This window comes from Lygodium microphyllum, chromosome 18, assembly GCF_053477565.2.
Source record: "Lygodium microphyllum isolate KBCC chromosome 18, Lygodium_microphyllum_v1.1.10, whole genome shotgun sequence".
In the NCBI taxonomy this organism is placed as follows: Eukaryota; Viridiplantae; Streptophyta; class Polypodiopsida; order Schizaeales; family Lygodiaceae; genus Lygodium; species Lygodium microphyllum.
The window spans coordinates 141,714,486-141,732,033 of NC_141152.1; the positions used below are offsets into that span (position 1 = coordinate 141,714,486).

Sequence of the window (17,548 nt, forward strand, 5' to 3'; positions counted from 1 at the left end):
TCTCGGTCCATTCTACAGCAGGAGTTTGACATGACGGATCTAGGGATCCTTCACTTCTTTCTAGGTCTGGAGATCTATCAGATGGCACAGGGCATTTTTATCTCGCAGCACAGGTACATCTCCGAGCTTCTTTCGGAGTTTGATATGGCTGAGTGTCGGCCTATCTCATGCCCTATGGACCCTGAGTCCAAGCTTTTGACAGCTGGAGTTCCTCTTACCGATCCCACCCGTTACAGGTGCCTTGTCGGTTCTCTTATCTGGCTGCTTCACACTCGGCCGGATATCTCCTTTGTGGTGGCTTTATTGTCTTCCTTTATGCAGACTCCTACCCAGGATCACTGGCAGGCGGCCTTGCGGGTTTTTCGCTATTTGCAGGGGACTCGATCCTTTGGGATCATGTATGGAGATGGGATTACCCTTTCTGGATGGAGTGATTCTGATTGGGCAGGTGATGTGGATTCGCGACGATCCACTACAGGTTATGCTTTCACCCTTGGATCTGGTGCTGTCTCTTGGAGCAGCAAGAAGCAGCCTACTGTGGCACTTTCTTCTACAGAGGCTGAGTATCGGGCCCTATGTTCGACCGCTATGGAGGCAGTTTGGCTCCGTCGCTTACTCGCGGAGATTGGCTTTTCCCAGACCGGACCTACGGAGCTGCGCGTGGATAACCAGAGTGCTCTTGCTCTGGCCAAGAACCCGGTGTTTCATGCTCGTATGAAGCACATTGAGGTTCAGTATCACTATGTTCGAGAGCGGATCGTGGATTCGGAGTTGGTGGTGGTCTATTGTCCTACGGCGGCCAATGCAGCTGATCTCTTTACAAAGCCTTTGCCTCAGGCTTCTTTGCTTCATCACATGCGGTTCTTGGGTCTTCAGACTCTCCCAGGAGTTGAGAGGGGGTGTTAGCCTGCTCTTATTTAGTCTCAGTCTGTCATCTCCTGGTTGTGAGCTCCTGTCAGAGTCTGACAGGAGACAGAGGAGCTCTGTCAGTGTGTTTTCAGGCTGCCTTAGTCTGTATGCAGCCCTGGGCATTTTACAGCCTAGATCTGGGCTGTTTTTGGGGTGACTGCCCATTATTTTGGGCAGTCGGACCAGTTCTGGTCAATCGGACCAGAACTGGCCAGTCGGACCAGATCTGGCCATAGTCGGCCAGATCTGGCCAGGTCGGCCAGTTTGCTGGCTGGGGGCTATTTATAGCTGCCCCCCCAGTCAGTCCAACATTCATCTCATTCATGCTCTGCAGGTTCAGCACTCCTCCCTCCGTCTCCGTCTCCGGCATTGGTGCTGCCTCTGCTTCCAGTCTGTCCTGGTTTCCTCACTGACGCTCCGGGCTGTGTGCAGGGACTGTTCTGTCCATTCCAGTGTATTCAGTATTCATCTCAGTCAGTGCAGATTTTCTTCCTTCATTCTCTGCTTCCTCTCTCCTCTCCTCTATGTTCGTGTTCTTCTTTCGCTGCGCACTCTCACACTTTTTGTGTTTTTGAGTTTTTTATTCTCTCTCAGTGTTTGTTGTACACACACTATATTTCTCCTTGCAAACCCTACTTTCTCTTTGCATCATCGCATATCTTTGATAGTACTTGGTGTCAGATGTTGGCCTAGACAAATTTATTGGCCACTAATGTGAGTGGTGACATTAGAGAGTAGGCATTAGTTAATTAATCAATGCCGGTCTAAGGGTTAATAACTGCTTAGGGATACTTGGAAGAAAAATTGGCCTAGCTAATTTAATTATTGGCTGGTGAAATTAAATTTCTTGAGTACTAGAATAATTAATATTTTAAAAATTAATTTAATAAGTTGGATAATGTTGGAAAATGGGATTAGAAGGCTGCCACTTGGCAAAACTTATCCATGCTAGTAGGAAAAACGTTTTTAGGGACTGGTGAAAGTTTATTCCAGCCATTGTGAGAGAGGAGGAGGTTGTTAGAGAGTAAGGAGAGGTTGCTGATGTGATTTGCAGCCACAATGGATCAGTCCTACAACATGTGACAACAGTTTGAAGCCCTCCATGAGCAGGTGACAACAATCCAAGGTCCTTTTGGTACAGATGATAGCATAGAGGAGGGGGCATGTAGTCTTTTTGGTGGTTAGTTGTAGGTGATAGCTTCCATGGTTGTTTTGAGTAGGATAGTAGTAGCTTTTTAGTGTATCTTGCGATGAAACTCTGAAATTTTTCTCTCTACAACATTTTCTCTCATTTCCCTAGCCATCTCTCATGTTATCTCTACATTTTCCAATAGTTTGAGCCATTAGAGGAAGAGATTTTAGTTAATCTCTGTTGTAAACCCTAATTCACATCAGAAATTAGGGTTTGACAGCCACCTTGGGATGCATGCTCAGAAATAAGGGCCTGGGGCTCGAATTCCAGCAAATGAAATTGAGGAATTTCAAGGAGATTGAAAAGGCCAGCCAATCAATATAAAATTTGGGGCTGAATTGTCTTTCAAGGAGTAGAGTGAAGGCTAATCCCTGAGCAAACCAAGGGGCAAATTAGTTTGGAGGCTTGTCAGTTAGTTTTGACAATGAGAGGCACTTGGATTAGTGGAAGAGCTTAGAGGATCTCAGTTGTATTCCTTCCATTTGCAATATAAGATAAAGAAATATCGCAAGGGGCTCCACTTTTGGGGCCAATAGGGTGTCCAATGGTCAAGATTAAAGTGGTAAAGTGTGCATTTTCAGTTTATATGAATTTTATGCTTGCTGTAATTAGTGCTTGATCAGGTTATTTACCACCCTATCTAAGGACTAAGGCTAGTTTCAGTGTTTACAGCAAACTTTATGACACAGAATTCAAAAACAGAAAGGAAGAATGAAGTAATGTATCAGGAATAGAGAATCATGTTGAATGTTGTTACAATAGAGCGAGCCTTAGAGTGCTGTTGTCTTTAGGATTGGTACTAAGATGAGCAGAGTTGAGTTAATGACGCTGATCAGTGTTCAGAGAGAATTTGAGTGTCTTGGCCGATTAAGCAGCAGCACCCGTGAAGGAATGCTCTGTGTGGTGAGGAAGAGGCAGTCCTTAGCATAGGGGGATGCTGAAGAAGACACTAGGTGATGAAGGACAGCAGCTGAGGAAGCAAGATGCAGTCCTTAAGAGTTATCCATGATGGGGAAGATGCAGAAATCTCTCTAGAATAATTTCTGCTATGAATTGGGCAGCCAACTGAAGAGAACGCAAAAGTGTCTGCTGCCAAGAACAGCTGTCCACCAAACACACTAGTGAGAAAATCGTAAGCTGATCATACACTATGAAGATGATATCACCTATTGTCAAGGACTCTCCATGATGCAAACATAGGCGTCAACGATTGTAGGCAGCAGCCAGAAGATAGTTGACTGGCTGAAATCAAGAACAATGGACAAAATGCAGGAAAATTTGGAGGATCAGACCTGCAGGCAGCAAATGCAAGTGCTGCCAAGTGTGGTGACTTCTGGAAGCAAGAGGAGACTACTGGGTGGCAGCCTGTGACAGAAATCGCAGGCTGAAAGCAGGTGGTCAGTCGCTATGATCCAGCTATGTTGGTGATGATGGTCAGTAGCTCAGCTTGAGAGAGTGTGCATTGGAGAGAGAGTGTGGTCACAACTCGACACTTGATTGATTAAATTGAGGTACCAAAGTACAAAGTACAACCCTTAGACTTTAGGGTTGTGTAAGTGACTTAAAGTGCATTCACACACAGATGTGTGCAATGTGAGGTAAGTGACCAAACTGTGTAATATAAATATATAGATGAAGAATAATGTGACTGGGGTAAAAAACATCTCTTACAGAGAGCAAAAAGTGCCCTATTGTCCTACATGCGGATCACTAATACTCTTGTGTGAGCGTAGGTGTGAGTGAAACCCAAAAAACCCCCTTGGAGCGATAAGTGATCAGCATACAAGGATCGTCCACCAAAGGAGATCAAATTTAAAGCATTGCAAAATGCTTCAAATTTGTTGTGAGGAAAAGATTTGATGAAGATGTTTGCCACATTGTTGTTGGTAGAACAGTAGGCAAGGCTGATATCCCCTACACATAGCCTCTCTCTGACAAAGTGATAATATATTTCAATGTGTTTCGTGTATGCATGAAACACTGAGTTCTATGCCACTTCAATGGCACTTTGGCTGTCAGTAAACAAAGGAGTAGGCTCCATGACAGATACATCAAGATCAGCCAATAAACATCTCAGCCATACAAATTCGATTGTAGTAGTGAAAGTCACCTTGTATTTATCTTCACAAGACAATGTGGCAATAGTGGATTGTTTCTTGCTAAGCCAAGAAATGCAAGAAGAGCCCAGAAAGAAACAATTTTCACTTGTAGAGTGACGAGAATCAAAATCTCGAGCCCAATCAGAATCACTGTAAGCATGTAAGTGCAGTGGCCCCCCTTGAATCTGAGAGTCCTAGTGGTTGTAAGTAATGAAAAACATGCTTCATAGCTTGCCATTGTGACATGTGTGGGTTGTGCATATATCTGCTCAAGGTTGAAAGTGCAAACTGAAGATCTGGCCTTGTGTTGCATAAATAAGTAAGGCATCCGATTGTTGGAGCATATGTATGAATGTCAAACATAGCACTGTCATCATGCAAAGACAGCTTAAGTCCGATCTCCATCAGTGTGCTTACTGGTTTGCAATCCTGGAAGCCAAATCTCTCAAGGAGATTACCAATATATTTGGACTGTGACAATCCAATACCTTTAGTATCATGAATAAAGTGAATGCCCAAATAGTACTGCAAAGGCCCCAAATCAAACATATCAAAAGTTTGTTGCAAATTTTTCTTAAATGCTGAAATTTGACTAGCATGTGGCCCTGTGAGCTGGAGATCATCCACATAAAAGACAAATGACCAGCAAGGATCCTCCCTCTTTGCATACGTAAAGAGTAGACTCTGATGGGCTGCTAATGAACCCTTGGTTGAGTAGAAAGGCATCAATTTTGGCATATCAAGCTTGTGAAGCTTGTTTCAAACCATACAAAGCCTTTTCAGATTGCATACCAAGTGTTTGAATCCTTTAGCTACAAAACCAATGGAATGCTATACATACACTTCTTCTTGAAGTTCCACATGTAAAAATGCAGTTCCAATGTCAAGTTGATGCACAATTCAACCATAATGGACAGCCAATGCAACCATACTGATAGTGGTCATACGGGATGTAGAAGCATATGTCTCCTCATAATCAATGTCTTTCTTTTGTGCATAGCCTTTTGGCATAGGCTTGGCTTTATACCATAGTTGGATTTAGACTCGTATGATTCAGTATAGCGAACATTTGTAGACGTCTAGAATGCAGATGTATGAAAACTTAAAAGCCATTTTATACTTGGTTATTTTTTGGGGTTTAAAAAAACGCCTTCTGACAGGTTAAAATTGTCACTTTTTGCCTAGAAGTTTTTCCCTACAGTTTTGGCATTCTCTCCTATAGATTACCTGCATGTGTAGCATGCATGCTCAAGTCTCAACCTATTTGTGTGGAAGCAGCAAGATCAATCATTAGCCTGGTCATCACCCTTTGCGCTGTGCAAGAGGGCAGTGCGTGTAGAAATTTAGATTCTTGACCCTTAACCCTTCAATCTCTTGGGTTGTCTAGAGTCTAGAGTACTACGAGTCATGACATTTCGGGGATCTTATGGGCTGATTGTAATCTCAAAATTCATAGTCCCCTTGTAAAATTTCAATGTCTTTTATGCTTGTTAAGCAAAGTATAAGCTTTTTTGGAATGTTTACAATTCCTATTAAAGTTCAACCTATCATTCTTATATTTTTTTAGTTTTTAAAGAAAGAAATTAGGGCAACGTATGATTCAACCCGAGGGTCTGAATCATACTTTCATACCCGTACACATATGGAAGTATGAAACATATGTTATCAACTATGCTTTGTACTATCAATGGATCCATCCACTCTATGTTTCAGCTTATAAACCTATTTAGTGCCAGTGGCTTTCTTTCCAACAGGCAATGTAACTAAATCCCATGTTTGACTCTTCATGATAGAATCATATTCAGCTTGCATTGTTGCCATCCAATGCATACTGTATTGTGCATCCTCAAAAGAATCAAGCTCATCATCAACAAGTGTGTTTGCTGCCATAACAAACTCCGTAGCAGTAGCATGATCATGTAGACGTGTTTGTCTTCGAGTACGACCACAAAAAGAGGAGCATCCAAATGACTGTCTTGTAGAGGTTGCAAGTACCATCTAGGTATATGTCTAGCCTCCTGATTATGTGCATGCTCTTGATGAACCTCATGTTCAACATCTTGTTGAATATTCAGATCAGCCATAGGCTGAATTTCTGCATTATTTAATGGAGCAGCTAGTTGAACATTTTGTTCATTTAATGAAGCTCTAGTTGTATCATCAAAAGAAATAGGTAGGAGCCCTTCATAAACATCTTTTGCAGCTTGATATGTGTTATAATCAGCTAGAGATAATTTGGATTTCTCATTAAAATCACATCTCTATTGATAAACATTTCTTGGAAACATGATCATACAATTTCTACCCTTTGCTTTCACTATTGTACCCCACAAATATGCACTTGACAGCCTTATTGTCCAACTTTTATCTCAATACTTTGGGAATATGAGCATATGCAAGACACCCAAAAGTACGAAAATGACCAACTCAAGGTTTACGTATGTTCCAAGTCTCAAAAGGAGTTCTATTTTTCAATGCCTTAGTAGAGCACCTATTCAAAACGTGACAAGCACACATTACTGCTTCCATTCAAAATCCATGTGATAATTTTTTAGCTTTCTGTATACATCTGGCCATCTCCATGAGTGATTGATTCTTCCTTTCTGCAACCCTTTTTTGCTGTGGACTATATGTAGTAGCATATTGATGTGCAATGCCTTTTTGCTTCAAAAAATTATTCAACAAGAAAGACATATATTTTCCCCCTTGATCCGAACAGAGAATCTTAATTTGACAGCGAGATTGACTTTCCACAAGTGCAGTAAAATCCAAAAATGCATTATATACTTTTAACTTTGTAACCGATGAATAAACCCAACAAAATGTGTAAAGTCATTAATGAAGGTGGCGAAGTAATAACATCCACTCAATGATTTTTTCTGCATGGGTCCACATACATCTAAATGCACAACCTGCAACTTGGCCGTAGCTTTAAAGGTTGTTCATCATGAGGAAAAGAAAATTGATACATTTTTCCCAAAATGCATCCTTCACAAATGTGCTTAGGAGGTCTAAGCTTTCCAACATCTGAGTACGCTGCATAAGCATCAAACTACCATAATTCACATGTCCCATACGAGCATGCCATAACTTTGTTTATGACATATCAGAAGGAAGAGTAAATGCCAAATAAAGTGATTGATCAACCGAGTGAGCATCTAACTCGTAAAGTCCATGACATAATGTACTAGTGAGTACCAAAGTCAAGAATTCCTTTTCCTTGACCATGCATTTATCATCATCAAAAGTGACTTGCATTCCACATTTTGCTAAGAAGAAATAAACAGCAAATGCTTCTTTATCCCTGCCACATATAAAACATCTTGCAAATGGAGAGTAGAGCCATCAATGGCTGTCAAAACAATCTCTCCAACACCTCTAATAGGATAAGATGCATTGTTGGCACATTGTATTGATTTACCAAGAGGAGATGCAACAACAGAAGTAAATAAATCCTCGCAGGATGTAATGTGCTTAGAAGCACCACTGTCAAAGAACCAAGTGCTAACATTCTCTACAGAGCTGAATGCTCTATCTGCCTAGGAAGAATCATAACTGCAAGTATAAAAACAATAGTCATGGTCAATGACAAATGACACACTCGTAGTAGCAGCAGTAGAAGGTGCATTTGAAACTGCCATCCCAGACTCCTTTTTCTCCTTGGCAATAAGTTTTTTGCATTTGTGATATAATGACTTGGATTTTATAATAATGGCACTTGCCCTTCTTGGCTTGTGTGCTCCCTTGCTTCTTGTTGTTCTGTGAAGTTCCAAAACTTCCAAAATTGTATGGAGCATTCTTGGATTGATTGCCCTTTCCCTTTTGTTTTACTATAAAAGCTTGTTCAGAAGCTACAATATCCACTCCATTGTTCTTCCTTGTTTATTCTTCTTGCAGCAATAAGCTAACCAATTAAAGAAAAGTAAGTGGTTGCATAGAAACCCGCATTGTAAGATTCAATGCCATATGAAAGGCCAAATAAGAGAGTGGCAAAGAGTTTAAAGTCATAGAAATCATCTATGCATCAGAATAATACTCATCTATATTCATCAAGTGCTCATGCAATAAGTCTTGAATTTTATTAAGGTGATCTTGCATAGCATCACCTTCTTCCATCTTCACATTTTCAAGCTCTTTCTTCAAAAAAAGAAATTCGATTATTATTTTTTCTAGCAAACATATGCTCAAGTGTAAGCCATGCTACTCGTGAAGTAGCAACAGAATGGGATTATTGACCGCTGAACTGCCAATGCAATAAGTGGCAATGCTTGGGTATCCCTAGTGTCCCAAGCCTTCTATGCAGTTGTTCTTTGGGTGGTGGTGGCTGAATGGCAGCTTACCTTTGACCATGACCTCCTTGTGGAGATGTTGCAGGAGCCAAATCACCATGATGTACTTCTTCTCTGCTGACATAATTCCAAAGATTTTTTGCAACAAGCACATTCTTTATCATGAAGGACCACATAGAATAGTTGTTGCCATCCAATCTATCCTCTTTTGATACATAAGTGAAGACATCACTCTATCCTTGATTTTCCATGATAAATGTCACTCTTTCAAATGCGTAAGAGCGATTAAGAAAAGCTGGCCTGACTTGGAAATCTGCAAATCTTCAGAAATTACAGCAAATGCCAAGCTGTAATTAACTAAATCGTGTCATACTTGACCACCACTGCCTCAATGTGCTGAAAATTTTCAGATTTCAGCAAGCAACATGCTGCCCAATGCAATAAGAGTGTTCAGCAGCGCTAAAAACACAAAGGCCCCAAAATTTGACCGTCCAATGTGCAAGATTTCAATTCATTTCAGACTGAAACCTTAATACATACGCAATGTTTGCCAAAATTACAAAAGCCCCAAATTTGCTGACCCAAATGCTTGCAAATTTCTGCAATCTGTGCACTAAAGCACTTGTTACCTTTCTTTGCAAAAACCCTTTACTTTGGCTTTGAAATTCTAAATAAAATAATAAAATATACCTGTGACAGCTGATGACGTTAAAATTTGGGCTGGAAAGATGTTGACGTGGTAGTCAACTGCACACTGTAGAGACTGCGCAGGAACCAGGGTGATGTGGGAGGGCGGAGCTGGCGAAACAGCTGGCGGAGCTGATGCAGGACTGACAGGCGAGACTGTTGAGTTGGCAGAGATTGAGCTGACGGGCGGCAAATTGCAGGGTGGTGGCAATTTTCAGGGCAGCAAGCGGCAGATTGCAGGGCAGCGAGCGGGCAGATTTGGTGCAGAGCTGTTGGGCGAGGCTGCAGCTGAGCTGGCGGGTGGAGCTGCAAGGCAGGGGCTGAGTCGGCTCTCGGCTCTGATACCACTTGATGGCGATGATGGTCAGTAGCTCAGCTTGAGAGAGTGTGCAGTGGAGAGAGAGAGTGTGGTCATAGCTCAACACTTGATTAATTAAAGTGAGGTACCAAAGTACAAAGTACAACCCTTAGACTTTAGGGTTGTGTAAGTGACTTAAAGTGCATTTATACACAGATGTGTGTAATGTGTAGTAAGTGATCAAACTGTGTAACATAAATACACAGATGAAGAATAATGTGACTAGGTGAAAAAACCTCTCTTACGGAGAGTAAAAAGTGCCCCAGTGTGCTATGTGTGGAATTGACACTCCTATGTGAGCGTAGGCGTGAGTAAAACCCAACAAGCTAGGTGTAGCCAATATGGTTGCCCAACTCAAGAAAGAGGGTGCCAAGCTGTGGCAGCAAGTGGAGAGGCTGCTTTGATGAAGAATGAATGGGGTTTAGGATGAAGAATGAATAGGGTTTAGGATGAAGGCTTGTACATGGCCTATTTATAGGGGATTTGGGGGATTTGTCCTACCATGTACAATAAATGCCAATAACCATAGGTAGAGCCTTTTGGAGGCTGTTAATAGAGACCAAATTAGGAATCAATGCATCTGTTGACTTTGGTTGCTCAGCAATGCCTGTGTCTATTTGCTAGATGGGAAGCAAAATAAGTTGAACTCTTTAGGTCCAAGAACCATATCTTTGTCGGTTACAATATCCCCTAAGGCCTATTGGCTTTGGGATAGGCACAGACTCTTGCCATCAGTCAGGACATGTTCTTCAATGAATACCATCTAAGGAGGCTGTGATCTTGGGCCCTCCCCTTGCTCATTCTCATGAGAGAAGGTGCCCTACTCTTTGCAAGAGGAGCCACCCTCCCAATTGTGCATGGCATGCTAGAGCCCACCCATCTCATTGATCAGTCATTGGTGTGAAGTGGATCGTTGAGGTGAAGGTCCTGTCAGTTAGTTCCTTGGACAGGTACGGCACCCACTCAGTGGCCAAAAGTTATGTTTAATAAGAGGGGATCAACCACATAGAGACTTTGCTCCTGCAGCCTGCATGACCATCATCCAGTTGGCACTCACACTTGCATTCTGTTATTGGTAGTCCACTCATTGGATGGACATTGATAGTGCATTCTAGAATTAGGAGGTTTACATGGGAGCTCAAGGGACTGATCATTCAAGACAAGAGGTTCATGTTTTCTACTTGCAGAAGGCCTTAAAGGCCTGGCACAGGCCCTTGGAGCTTGGTATCAGAGGATTAACTCCTTTTTTGTCTCGCAAGGATATAAGATTGTGGATTAAAAATAAAAATAAAAATTGAAGAGTTTTAAGTATTTACAGAAATCAGCATGTTGGACTATGCTTGAGGAGTATTCATTTTGAGATGGGCTATTTGAGTATGGATGTTGATCTATGGAGTATACTTTTAATCATGGCTCTGGTATATGATTGCTGGATTTGTTCTCTTGGCAGGTTACAAAACTGCTTTTGAGAGAGAGTGAGCGGTTTGAAGTTTTCGGTCTTGTGAGGAACCAAGAGAAAGCAGCCAATGCTATTGGTAACATTGTTGCAGTTCCTGAGATATGCAGAGTTTTAGTTTCTAAATATGTGTAGCACTAAATTATTCTAAATATTTCTTCCATATGAGATGCACAAAATTCACATTGAGCAATATAGGTGTGCATACACTGCCAGACAGAGGTGATGATGATGAGCTTTATGATGGCTGAACAACTCAGGATGTTGAACATTCCTGCTGGAGCCTTGATTGCCATTCATTTAGGGTGCAATGATCACTGAATTTGTAGGCTGTCATCATGGGCTCTGACTTCAGCATGGGAAGTTTGACCTTTGCAGTTAGTTAACTGTTGTTGTCATGTTGGGTTTTGATTGCAATGATCTGGGTGTTTTCATCTTTAAAGTTGGTGGATCTGTGGACAACACAGGGAAACTCCCCCCATGCCTTGTGTGAGCGCTCCATAAAGCATGTATTTCATATATTAATCATCTTCAAGCTTAAATAATAGCCCAAATTACAAAATAGCACGCTTTAGCTTTTGAGTTTGCTTTTGTGCCAAATAGAAATAAAACTAATGGGCGCCCAAGAAGTCAGGCGTATCCAAATACAATGTCCAAATACAAATATCTAAATCGTGCGCCCATACGCATACAAAAATAATAAATAGATATCAAGCGCCTTGATAAATAAGCACGACAAAATATAGGCGTCATGCCTAAGGTATGCGCCCATCAAAATATTGACGATAATTTGAATACACGCTATCCTCCAATGCTTTCCACTGCCACCGCTGCTATCTCTACACATCAACTGAAGCATTCACAATCGTTAGTAAAATAATACAATTAAACCGACAAAAGTAAATACCTAGCAGTCTTCAACTACATAAATAAATTGGTTAGAAATCAATCCTAACCTTAATTTATCACGAGTGTGCACTCTAAACTCATAAATGTTTATTAATTTAAATATATATTTTGTGAAATCACCTGCTATGGAATCACCCATGTACATACTAAATTAACAAAACGCCCGAAAAGAATAGGTGTCCCCATCGACTTCTCGGACAAAGAATCCACTTTGTGTATGAGTCCCAGTAATAAAAGTTTACGGAATCCACCATAAAACCTCACGGAATCCACTGTGGAATATGCCTCCTGGCATCACACTTAACTGAAAGTACAAAGTATCATGACATTGTATTCATTCTATATGAAAAATGGTAGTCAAGTACAATGCTTTATAGTTGTTGGATGGGTACAGTTTTCCCTCTCTCTGTACATATGGGATTCCTGCAGCCTGTATGTCTTCAGCCCAAACTGCCTCATACAAAGAGGCTACATTAGGTGTGATTGTAAATATCTCAACATGCATATCATCCTTAAAGGCTACAATTTGATCAACATTGATCCCAAGAACAAGCACATAATTAACATTAAGAATGAGAGTAGAAAAATTTGAAACTTTGTGCCGAATATATAAAGTAGACTTTGTAGTGCTATTATGGAAACCTAGCTGCAACAAATGAGAATAAATATGGGTGTACCAAGCCCTAAAGAGCTTTCTTCAAGCGGCATACCTTGCCTTTTAAGCCTTTGACTTCAAAGCTTGGAGGTTGGGTGACATACTTTTGGGTGTACCAAGCCCTAAAGAGCTTTCTTCAAGTGGTATACCTTGCCTTCTAAGCCTTTGATTTCATAGCTTGGAGGTTGGGTGACATACTTCTTTAGTCAAGTAGCCATGGAGGAAGGTTATCTTAATATCTAGTTGATGTGCCTCCCAATGAAAATGGGAAGCAAGAGCGACAATACATCTGATGATGGTAATGTAAGAGGTAGGAGCAAAGGCCCTCTTAACATTAATGCCTTGTCACTAGGCATAGACTGCCAGTCACTTCTTATCATGTTGTCCCCCTTTCGGAGAAAATTAAGAAGTATTGTTATGTGCTGCCCAAGGAAATTAGGGATTTTTGTATAAACACCCTAGTGACCAACATGTCATATCTCATTGACATGACATGTATAACTGATGCTATGTGGGAAGTCTTTGAGCTTCAAGGACGAAGATGAGAAGCCATCCAAGAAAGTATCCAAGGCCAAAAAAGTGGGCACATCTGAAAATAGGGCTGAGGAGAGGCAAAAGAAACAAGGACTTGGAAAGCATTGGCACAACACAAAGAATTAATGGCTGCTTGTATGTGAATAAATGGGGCATCCCTCTTGTCCCAGTAGGCAGCAATCTGAAAATAAGAGAGATCCCAAGGGCAAAAAGCTCAAAACCTAATTTTTTTTAGTCCTCCATGTGGTGGTAGATTAGGCCAATGATGATGTTATGGAACTTTGCAAGGCATGGGGTAAGATTAGAGATCAGCATCCATTGATCTTCTTTGCAATGCATGGAGTAAGATACTGCTTAGACCACTAGAAAGACTACTATCCCCTCCTATATATTGTCACCTGCACTAGGACTGCTACCCCCTCCTGTATGTTGTCACCTGCACCAGAAGGACCTTGGGCAGACATAATGTCAGCACAGTACCTTGGATGCATGTTGAATACATCCGAGATTCACTACATATGAGAGCCGTCCACAATTGGTGGAGTGGAAGTGCTATCTCCCCCTTGAGTATCAGGCAATACTACGAACCCCTGTTTTGTTGAACTTGACTAAACCCGAACTAAAGTCGGCTATATAACTGGAAGGCATCTAGGTAAAGCTGCAACAACTGAGGATGGTTTGCTAAGTCATCCTTTTCCATCCACTTTGCATCTATTGGTGAAACAATGCTGAAGCTTCACCAAGAAGCATATAGAAACTTTACCACTAACTTTACTTGCCTTGAAACCTCCACTAGCTTATAAGCTTTTCTTCTGCTGAAGCATTGCGATGCTTTATGCTTTCACATTGTTGTAATTTCAACCTAACTAATATGCAACATTGCATCCAATTGACCTTCTTCTCATGTGTACTTGACATGCTAGGAGCACCAGATACATAAGGAAACATTCTTGTTTGCATACTTTGGACCATTACAATGTGACTGTGCATGAGAATTTGCATACTACTAGCCATACCAAGATACATTTTCCCATACATTGTATGCATTACTAGCTGCATTTTTCCTCATAATCAACACTATGTGGAGCATTTGCATAACCAACATTAATACCATGAGTGCCTAACACAATGGGCTACATATATGCATTGCCAAACTTACCACTTTGTGCCCTAGCATCATGCTAACATTGTTATACATGGGGTTATGCATATTACCAAGCCATATTCAAATACAATGGGCCTTGCACATCATGCATTGGTTGTTGCATATGATAAGGAATTGCATCATACATCCTCGTATGTGGTCCTTGACCCACCATAGCATGGAAACTAGTGCCACTACCAAAGTAACATGACTGCCCCATGATTGCATGTATGCCTTGCTGTCCAAAAAGCATTGGATTGGCACTTCCAAGTTGGCCTTGCATATGCATCAATTGCTCCACTGACATCATTTGCTTATGCTCGCTACCTACATTTGGAACATCATGCTACTGTATTGGCTCTTCTTTTAGTGCATCTTGGTATCCTGAACCTCTTTGAAGACGATTTTCTCTTCTTACCTTTGTTGCCCTCCTTCAAGGGGTTCGAAAAGCCCATAAACTGAGGATCATTTGCCAATTGTATAAACATTTCAGTTGTTGTCCTTAGCTTATCTTTAAATTGGTCGTCAAATTCCTCTTCCTCTTGGTAATCATGATCTTCAAGAGACCTAGAAGGAAGCACTTTGTGAATTTTCAGATTGAGAGTCATCATCCTTGCTTGGTCCCATCTCACTATTTAAAGATATTCTTGTTGTTATGCTCAGCTGAATATAATTTCAGTCCTAGAGCAAAGCTTTTGACCTTCAATCAGGTACCTCGAGCCCACCAAGTCAAGGGAATTGATGGTATCCTGGCCATGGAACGATGAAACCAGCCTTCCTTCTTGGATAGGGTGGTAAATAACATGATTAAGCACTAATTATAGCAAGCATAAAATTCACATAAATTGAAAATGCACACTTTACTACTTTAATCTTGGACATTGGACACCTTGGTGGCACCAAAATTGGTGCCCCTTGCGATATTTCTTTATCTTATATTACAAATGGTTTCTTTATCTTATATTGCAAATGGAAGGAGTACAATGATGATTCTTTGATCTCCTCCACTAGTCCAAGTGCCTCTTGCTATCAAAACTAACCAACAAGCCTTCAAATCAATTTACCCCTCGGTTTGCTTGGGGATTGGCCTTCATCTTGCTTCTCAAAAGACAAATTCAGCCGCGAATTTGGTATTGGTTGGTTGGCCTCTTGAAATTCCTCAATTTCAGCTGTTGGAATTCAAGTCCTAGGCCCTTAATTTTGAGCACATGTCTTGAGGCTGTTGTCAAAATCTTAATTTCTACTGTAAATTACGATTTATAGTAGAGATTGACTAAAATCTTTCCCACTGATGGCTCAAACTGTTGGAAAATGCTAAGATAACTTGAGAGAAGGCTAGGGGATGAGAGAGAATGCTATAGAGAGAAATTTCAGAGTTTCATAGCGAGAAATGTTGAAAAACTGTTGTTTATCCTACTGAAAGAGCCATGGAAGCTGTTGCCTATAGCTTAGGACCACTAAAAAGACTGCTCCCCTCTCCTGTATGCTGCCACCTATACCAGAAGGACCTTAGGCTACTGTCACCTGCTCCTGGATGGCTCCAAATTACTGTCACTTTGTTGTAGGATTGGTCCATGGTGGCTGTAAATTAGATCAACAGTATCTTCTTGCTCTCTGACAGCCTTCTTCTCGCTCACAATGGTTGGAATAGGCTCCCACTAGCCCCTAAAAACGTTTTTCCCACTTGCATGGGCAGCCTTCTAATCCCATTTTCTAGCATTATCCAACTTATTAATTAATTCTGAAAAGTAATTTAATAATTATTCTAGTGCTCAGAAAATTAATTTTACTAGTTAATAATTAAATTGACTAGACCAATTTGTCTTCCAAGTATCCTTGAGTAGTTATTGACTCTTACACTGACATTAATTAATTCATTAATGCCTAGTCTCTAATGTCACCGCCGACATTAGTGGCCAATAAATTGCTATAGGCCAAAATTAGACACCAAGTACCACTAACTTATTACTGTTGGGTTTCACTCACGCCTATGCTCACAGAGGAGTGTCGGTGATCAGTAGGATACTGACGAACTTTTTACTCTCGATATGAGATGTTTTTTCCCCCAGACTTATTCTCTTCTTTCATATGTGCTTATATTACACACTTACGAGCACTTATTGTGTTCGGGTGTGAATACCCCCTACAACCCTAAGGTTTAAGGGTTGTACTTTGTACTTTCAGGTTATACTCTTTTTCAGTCTATTCCATTGGGTGTCGTGCTTCACTCTTCACACTGTCAACTGCACTCTCAGCCAAGCTTTGATCCTCTCAGCTTCTTACATTTGGTATTAGAGCTGAGTTTAGCTTAGTTCAGCTTTGCTCACCCTCTAGGAGTTCCCGCTCAATTCAACTCTGTCTTAGGTGGAAGACCATAGTGCTGCCCGTCTCTTGTTAGCAGCTCGTTGGCAGTGTCCCCTGTCGCCATTGCCCAGCAGGTTTGCCACCTGCACTGCCAGATCCTCCACAATAGCACCAGGCCCATGCTGCCCACTAGTTTGCCTGGGGACGTTGCCAGCCTGCGCTCGCTTGCCTAGACTCTGCCGCCTGTACGTGTAGCAGCACTCGCCATACCTGTCTTCAGCGTTGCTTGTGCCTGAGCCAGTTCTCGCCACTCTTGCCTCCAGCGCTACTTGCGCCTGAGCTAGCTCCTGCCACTCGTGCCTCTAGCGTTGCCTGTGCCCGTGCCAGCTCCCTCCATGCCTGCCTCCAGCGCCGCCTGAAGCCCTGCTCTGTGGCCACTGAGGTGAATGTTTTTTAAATTTTAAAAAAATTATTATTTTATTCCAAATTCATTTCTAGACAAGGGCAGGCACAGAAATTAGAATACGTGTCGCGAACACGATTGATGCAAATTTCTTGGCAAATAAGTCAAGAATTTTGGGACTTATTGGGTTTTTTGAAGACATTGGCAAATGTATTGTAGTCTTAGTCAAAGATAGATAGTTTTTGATAATTTTGAGGCAAGAAATTTTGGGGTTTTTACTCATAGAATGTTGCTGAGCATTGAATGCACCTTGGACTGCGTGCATTCTAGATAGTCTAGATAGAGTGTACCTCAGTATACTAATTGCAGTAAGCTATTTGCTGTAATTTCTAGGAATTTTGGAGATTTCAAGGTTGGTCTAGCTTGGACATTGCTCTTTTGCCTTCTTTTGGTATTGATTATCATGGCAAATCAGGGAGGAGATGTATTTGCCTGTGTATCGAAGGAGGACAGATTGAATGGTAACAACCACTCACTTTGGTCCTTCATGATGAAGAATGTGCTGGTTGTGAAAAATCTTTGGGACTATGTCAGCAAAGAAGAAGCTAG

At 41.4% G+C, this 17,548-nt stretch overlaps 1 protein-coding gene across 5 annotated transcripts in view; it reads left to right on the plus strand.

The window, feature by feature from the left end:
- Positions 1 to 17,548, plus strand: part of LOC148021456 (uncharacterized protein At5g02240-like) — a 199,211-nt gene that overhangs the window by 39,701 nt on the left and 141,962 nt on the right. For all 5 annotated transcript variants that reach the window (XM_087699346.1, XM_087699345.1, XM_087699344.1 and 2 more), the window contains exon 2: positions 10,985 to 11,069. In XM_087699346.1, coding sequence (XP_087555472.1) covers positions 10,985 to 11,069 — 85 coding nt within the window. The remainder of the gene's footprint in view (positions 1 to 10,984; positions 11,070 to 17,548) is intronic.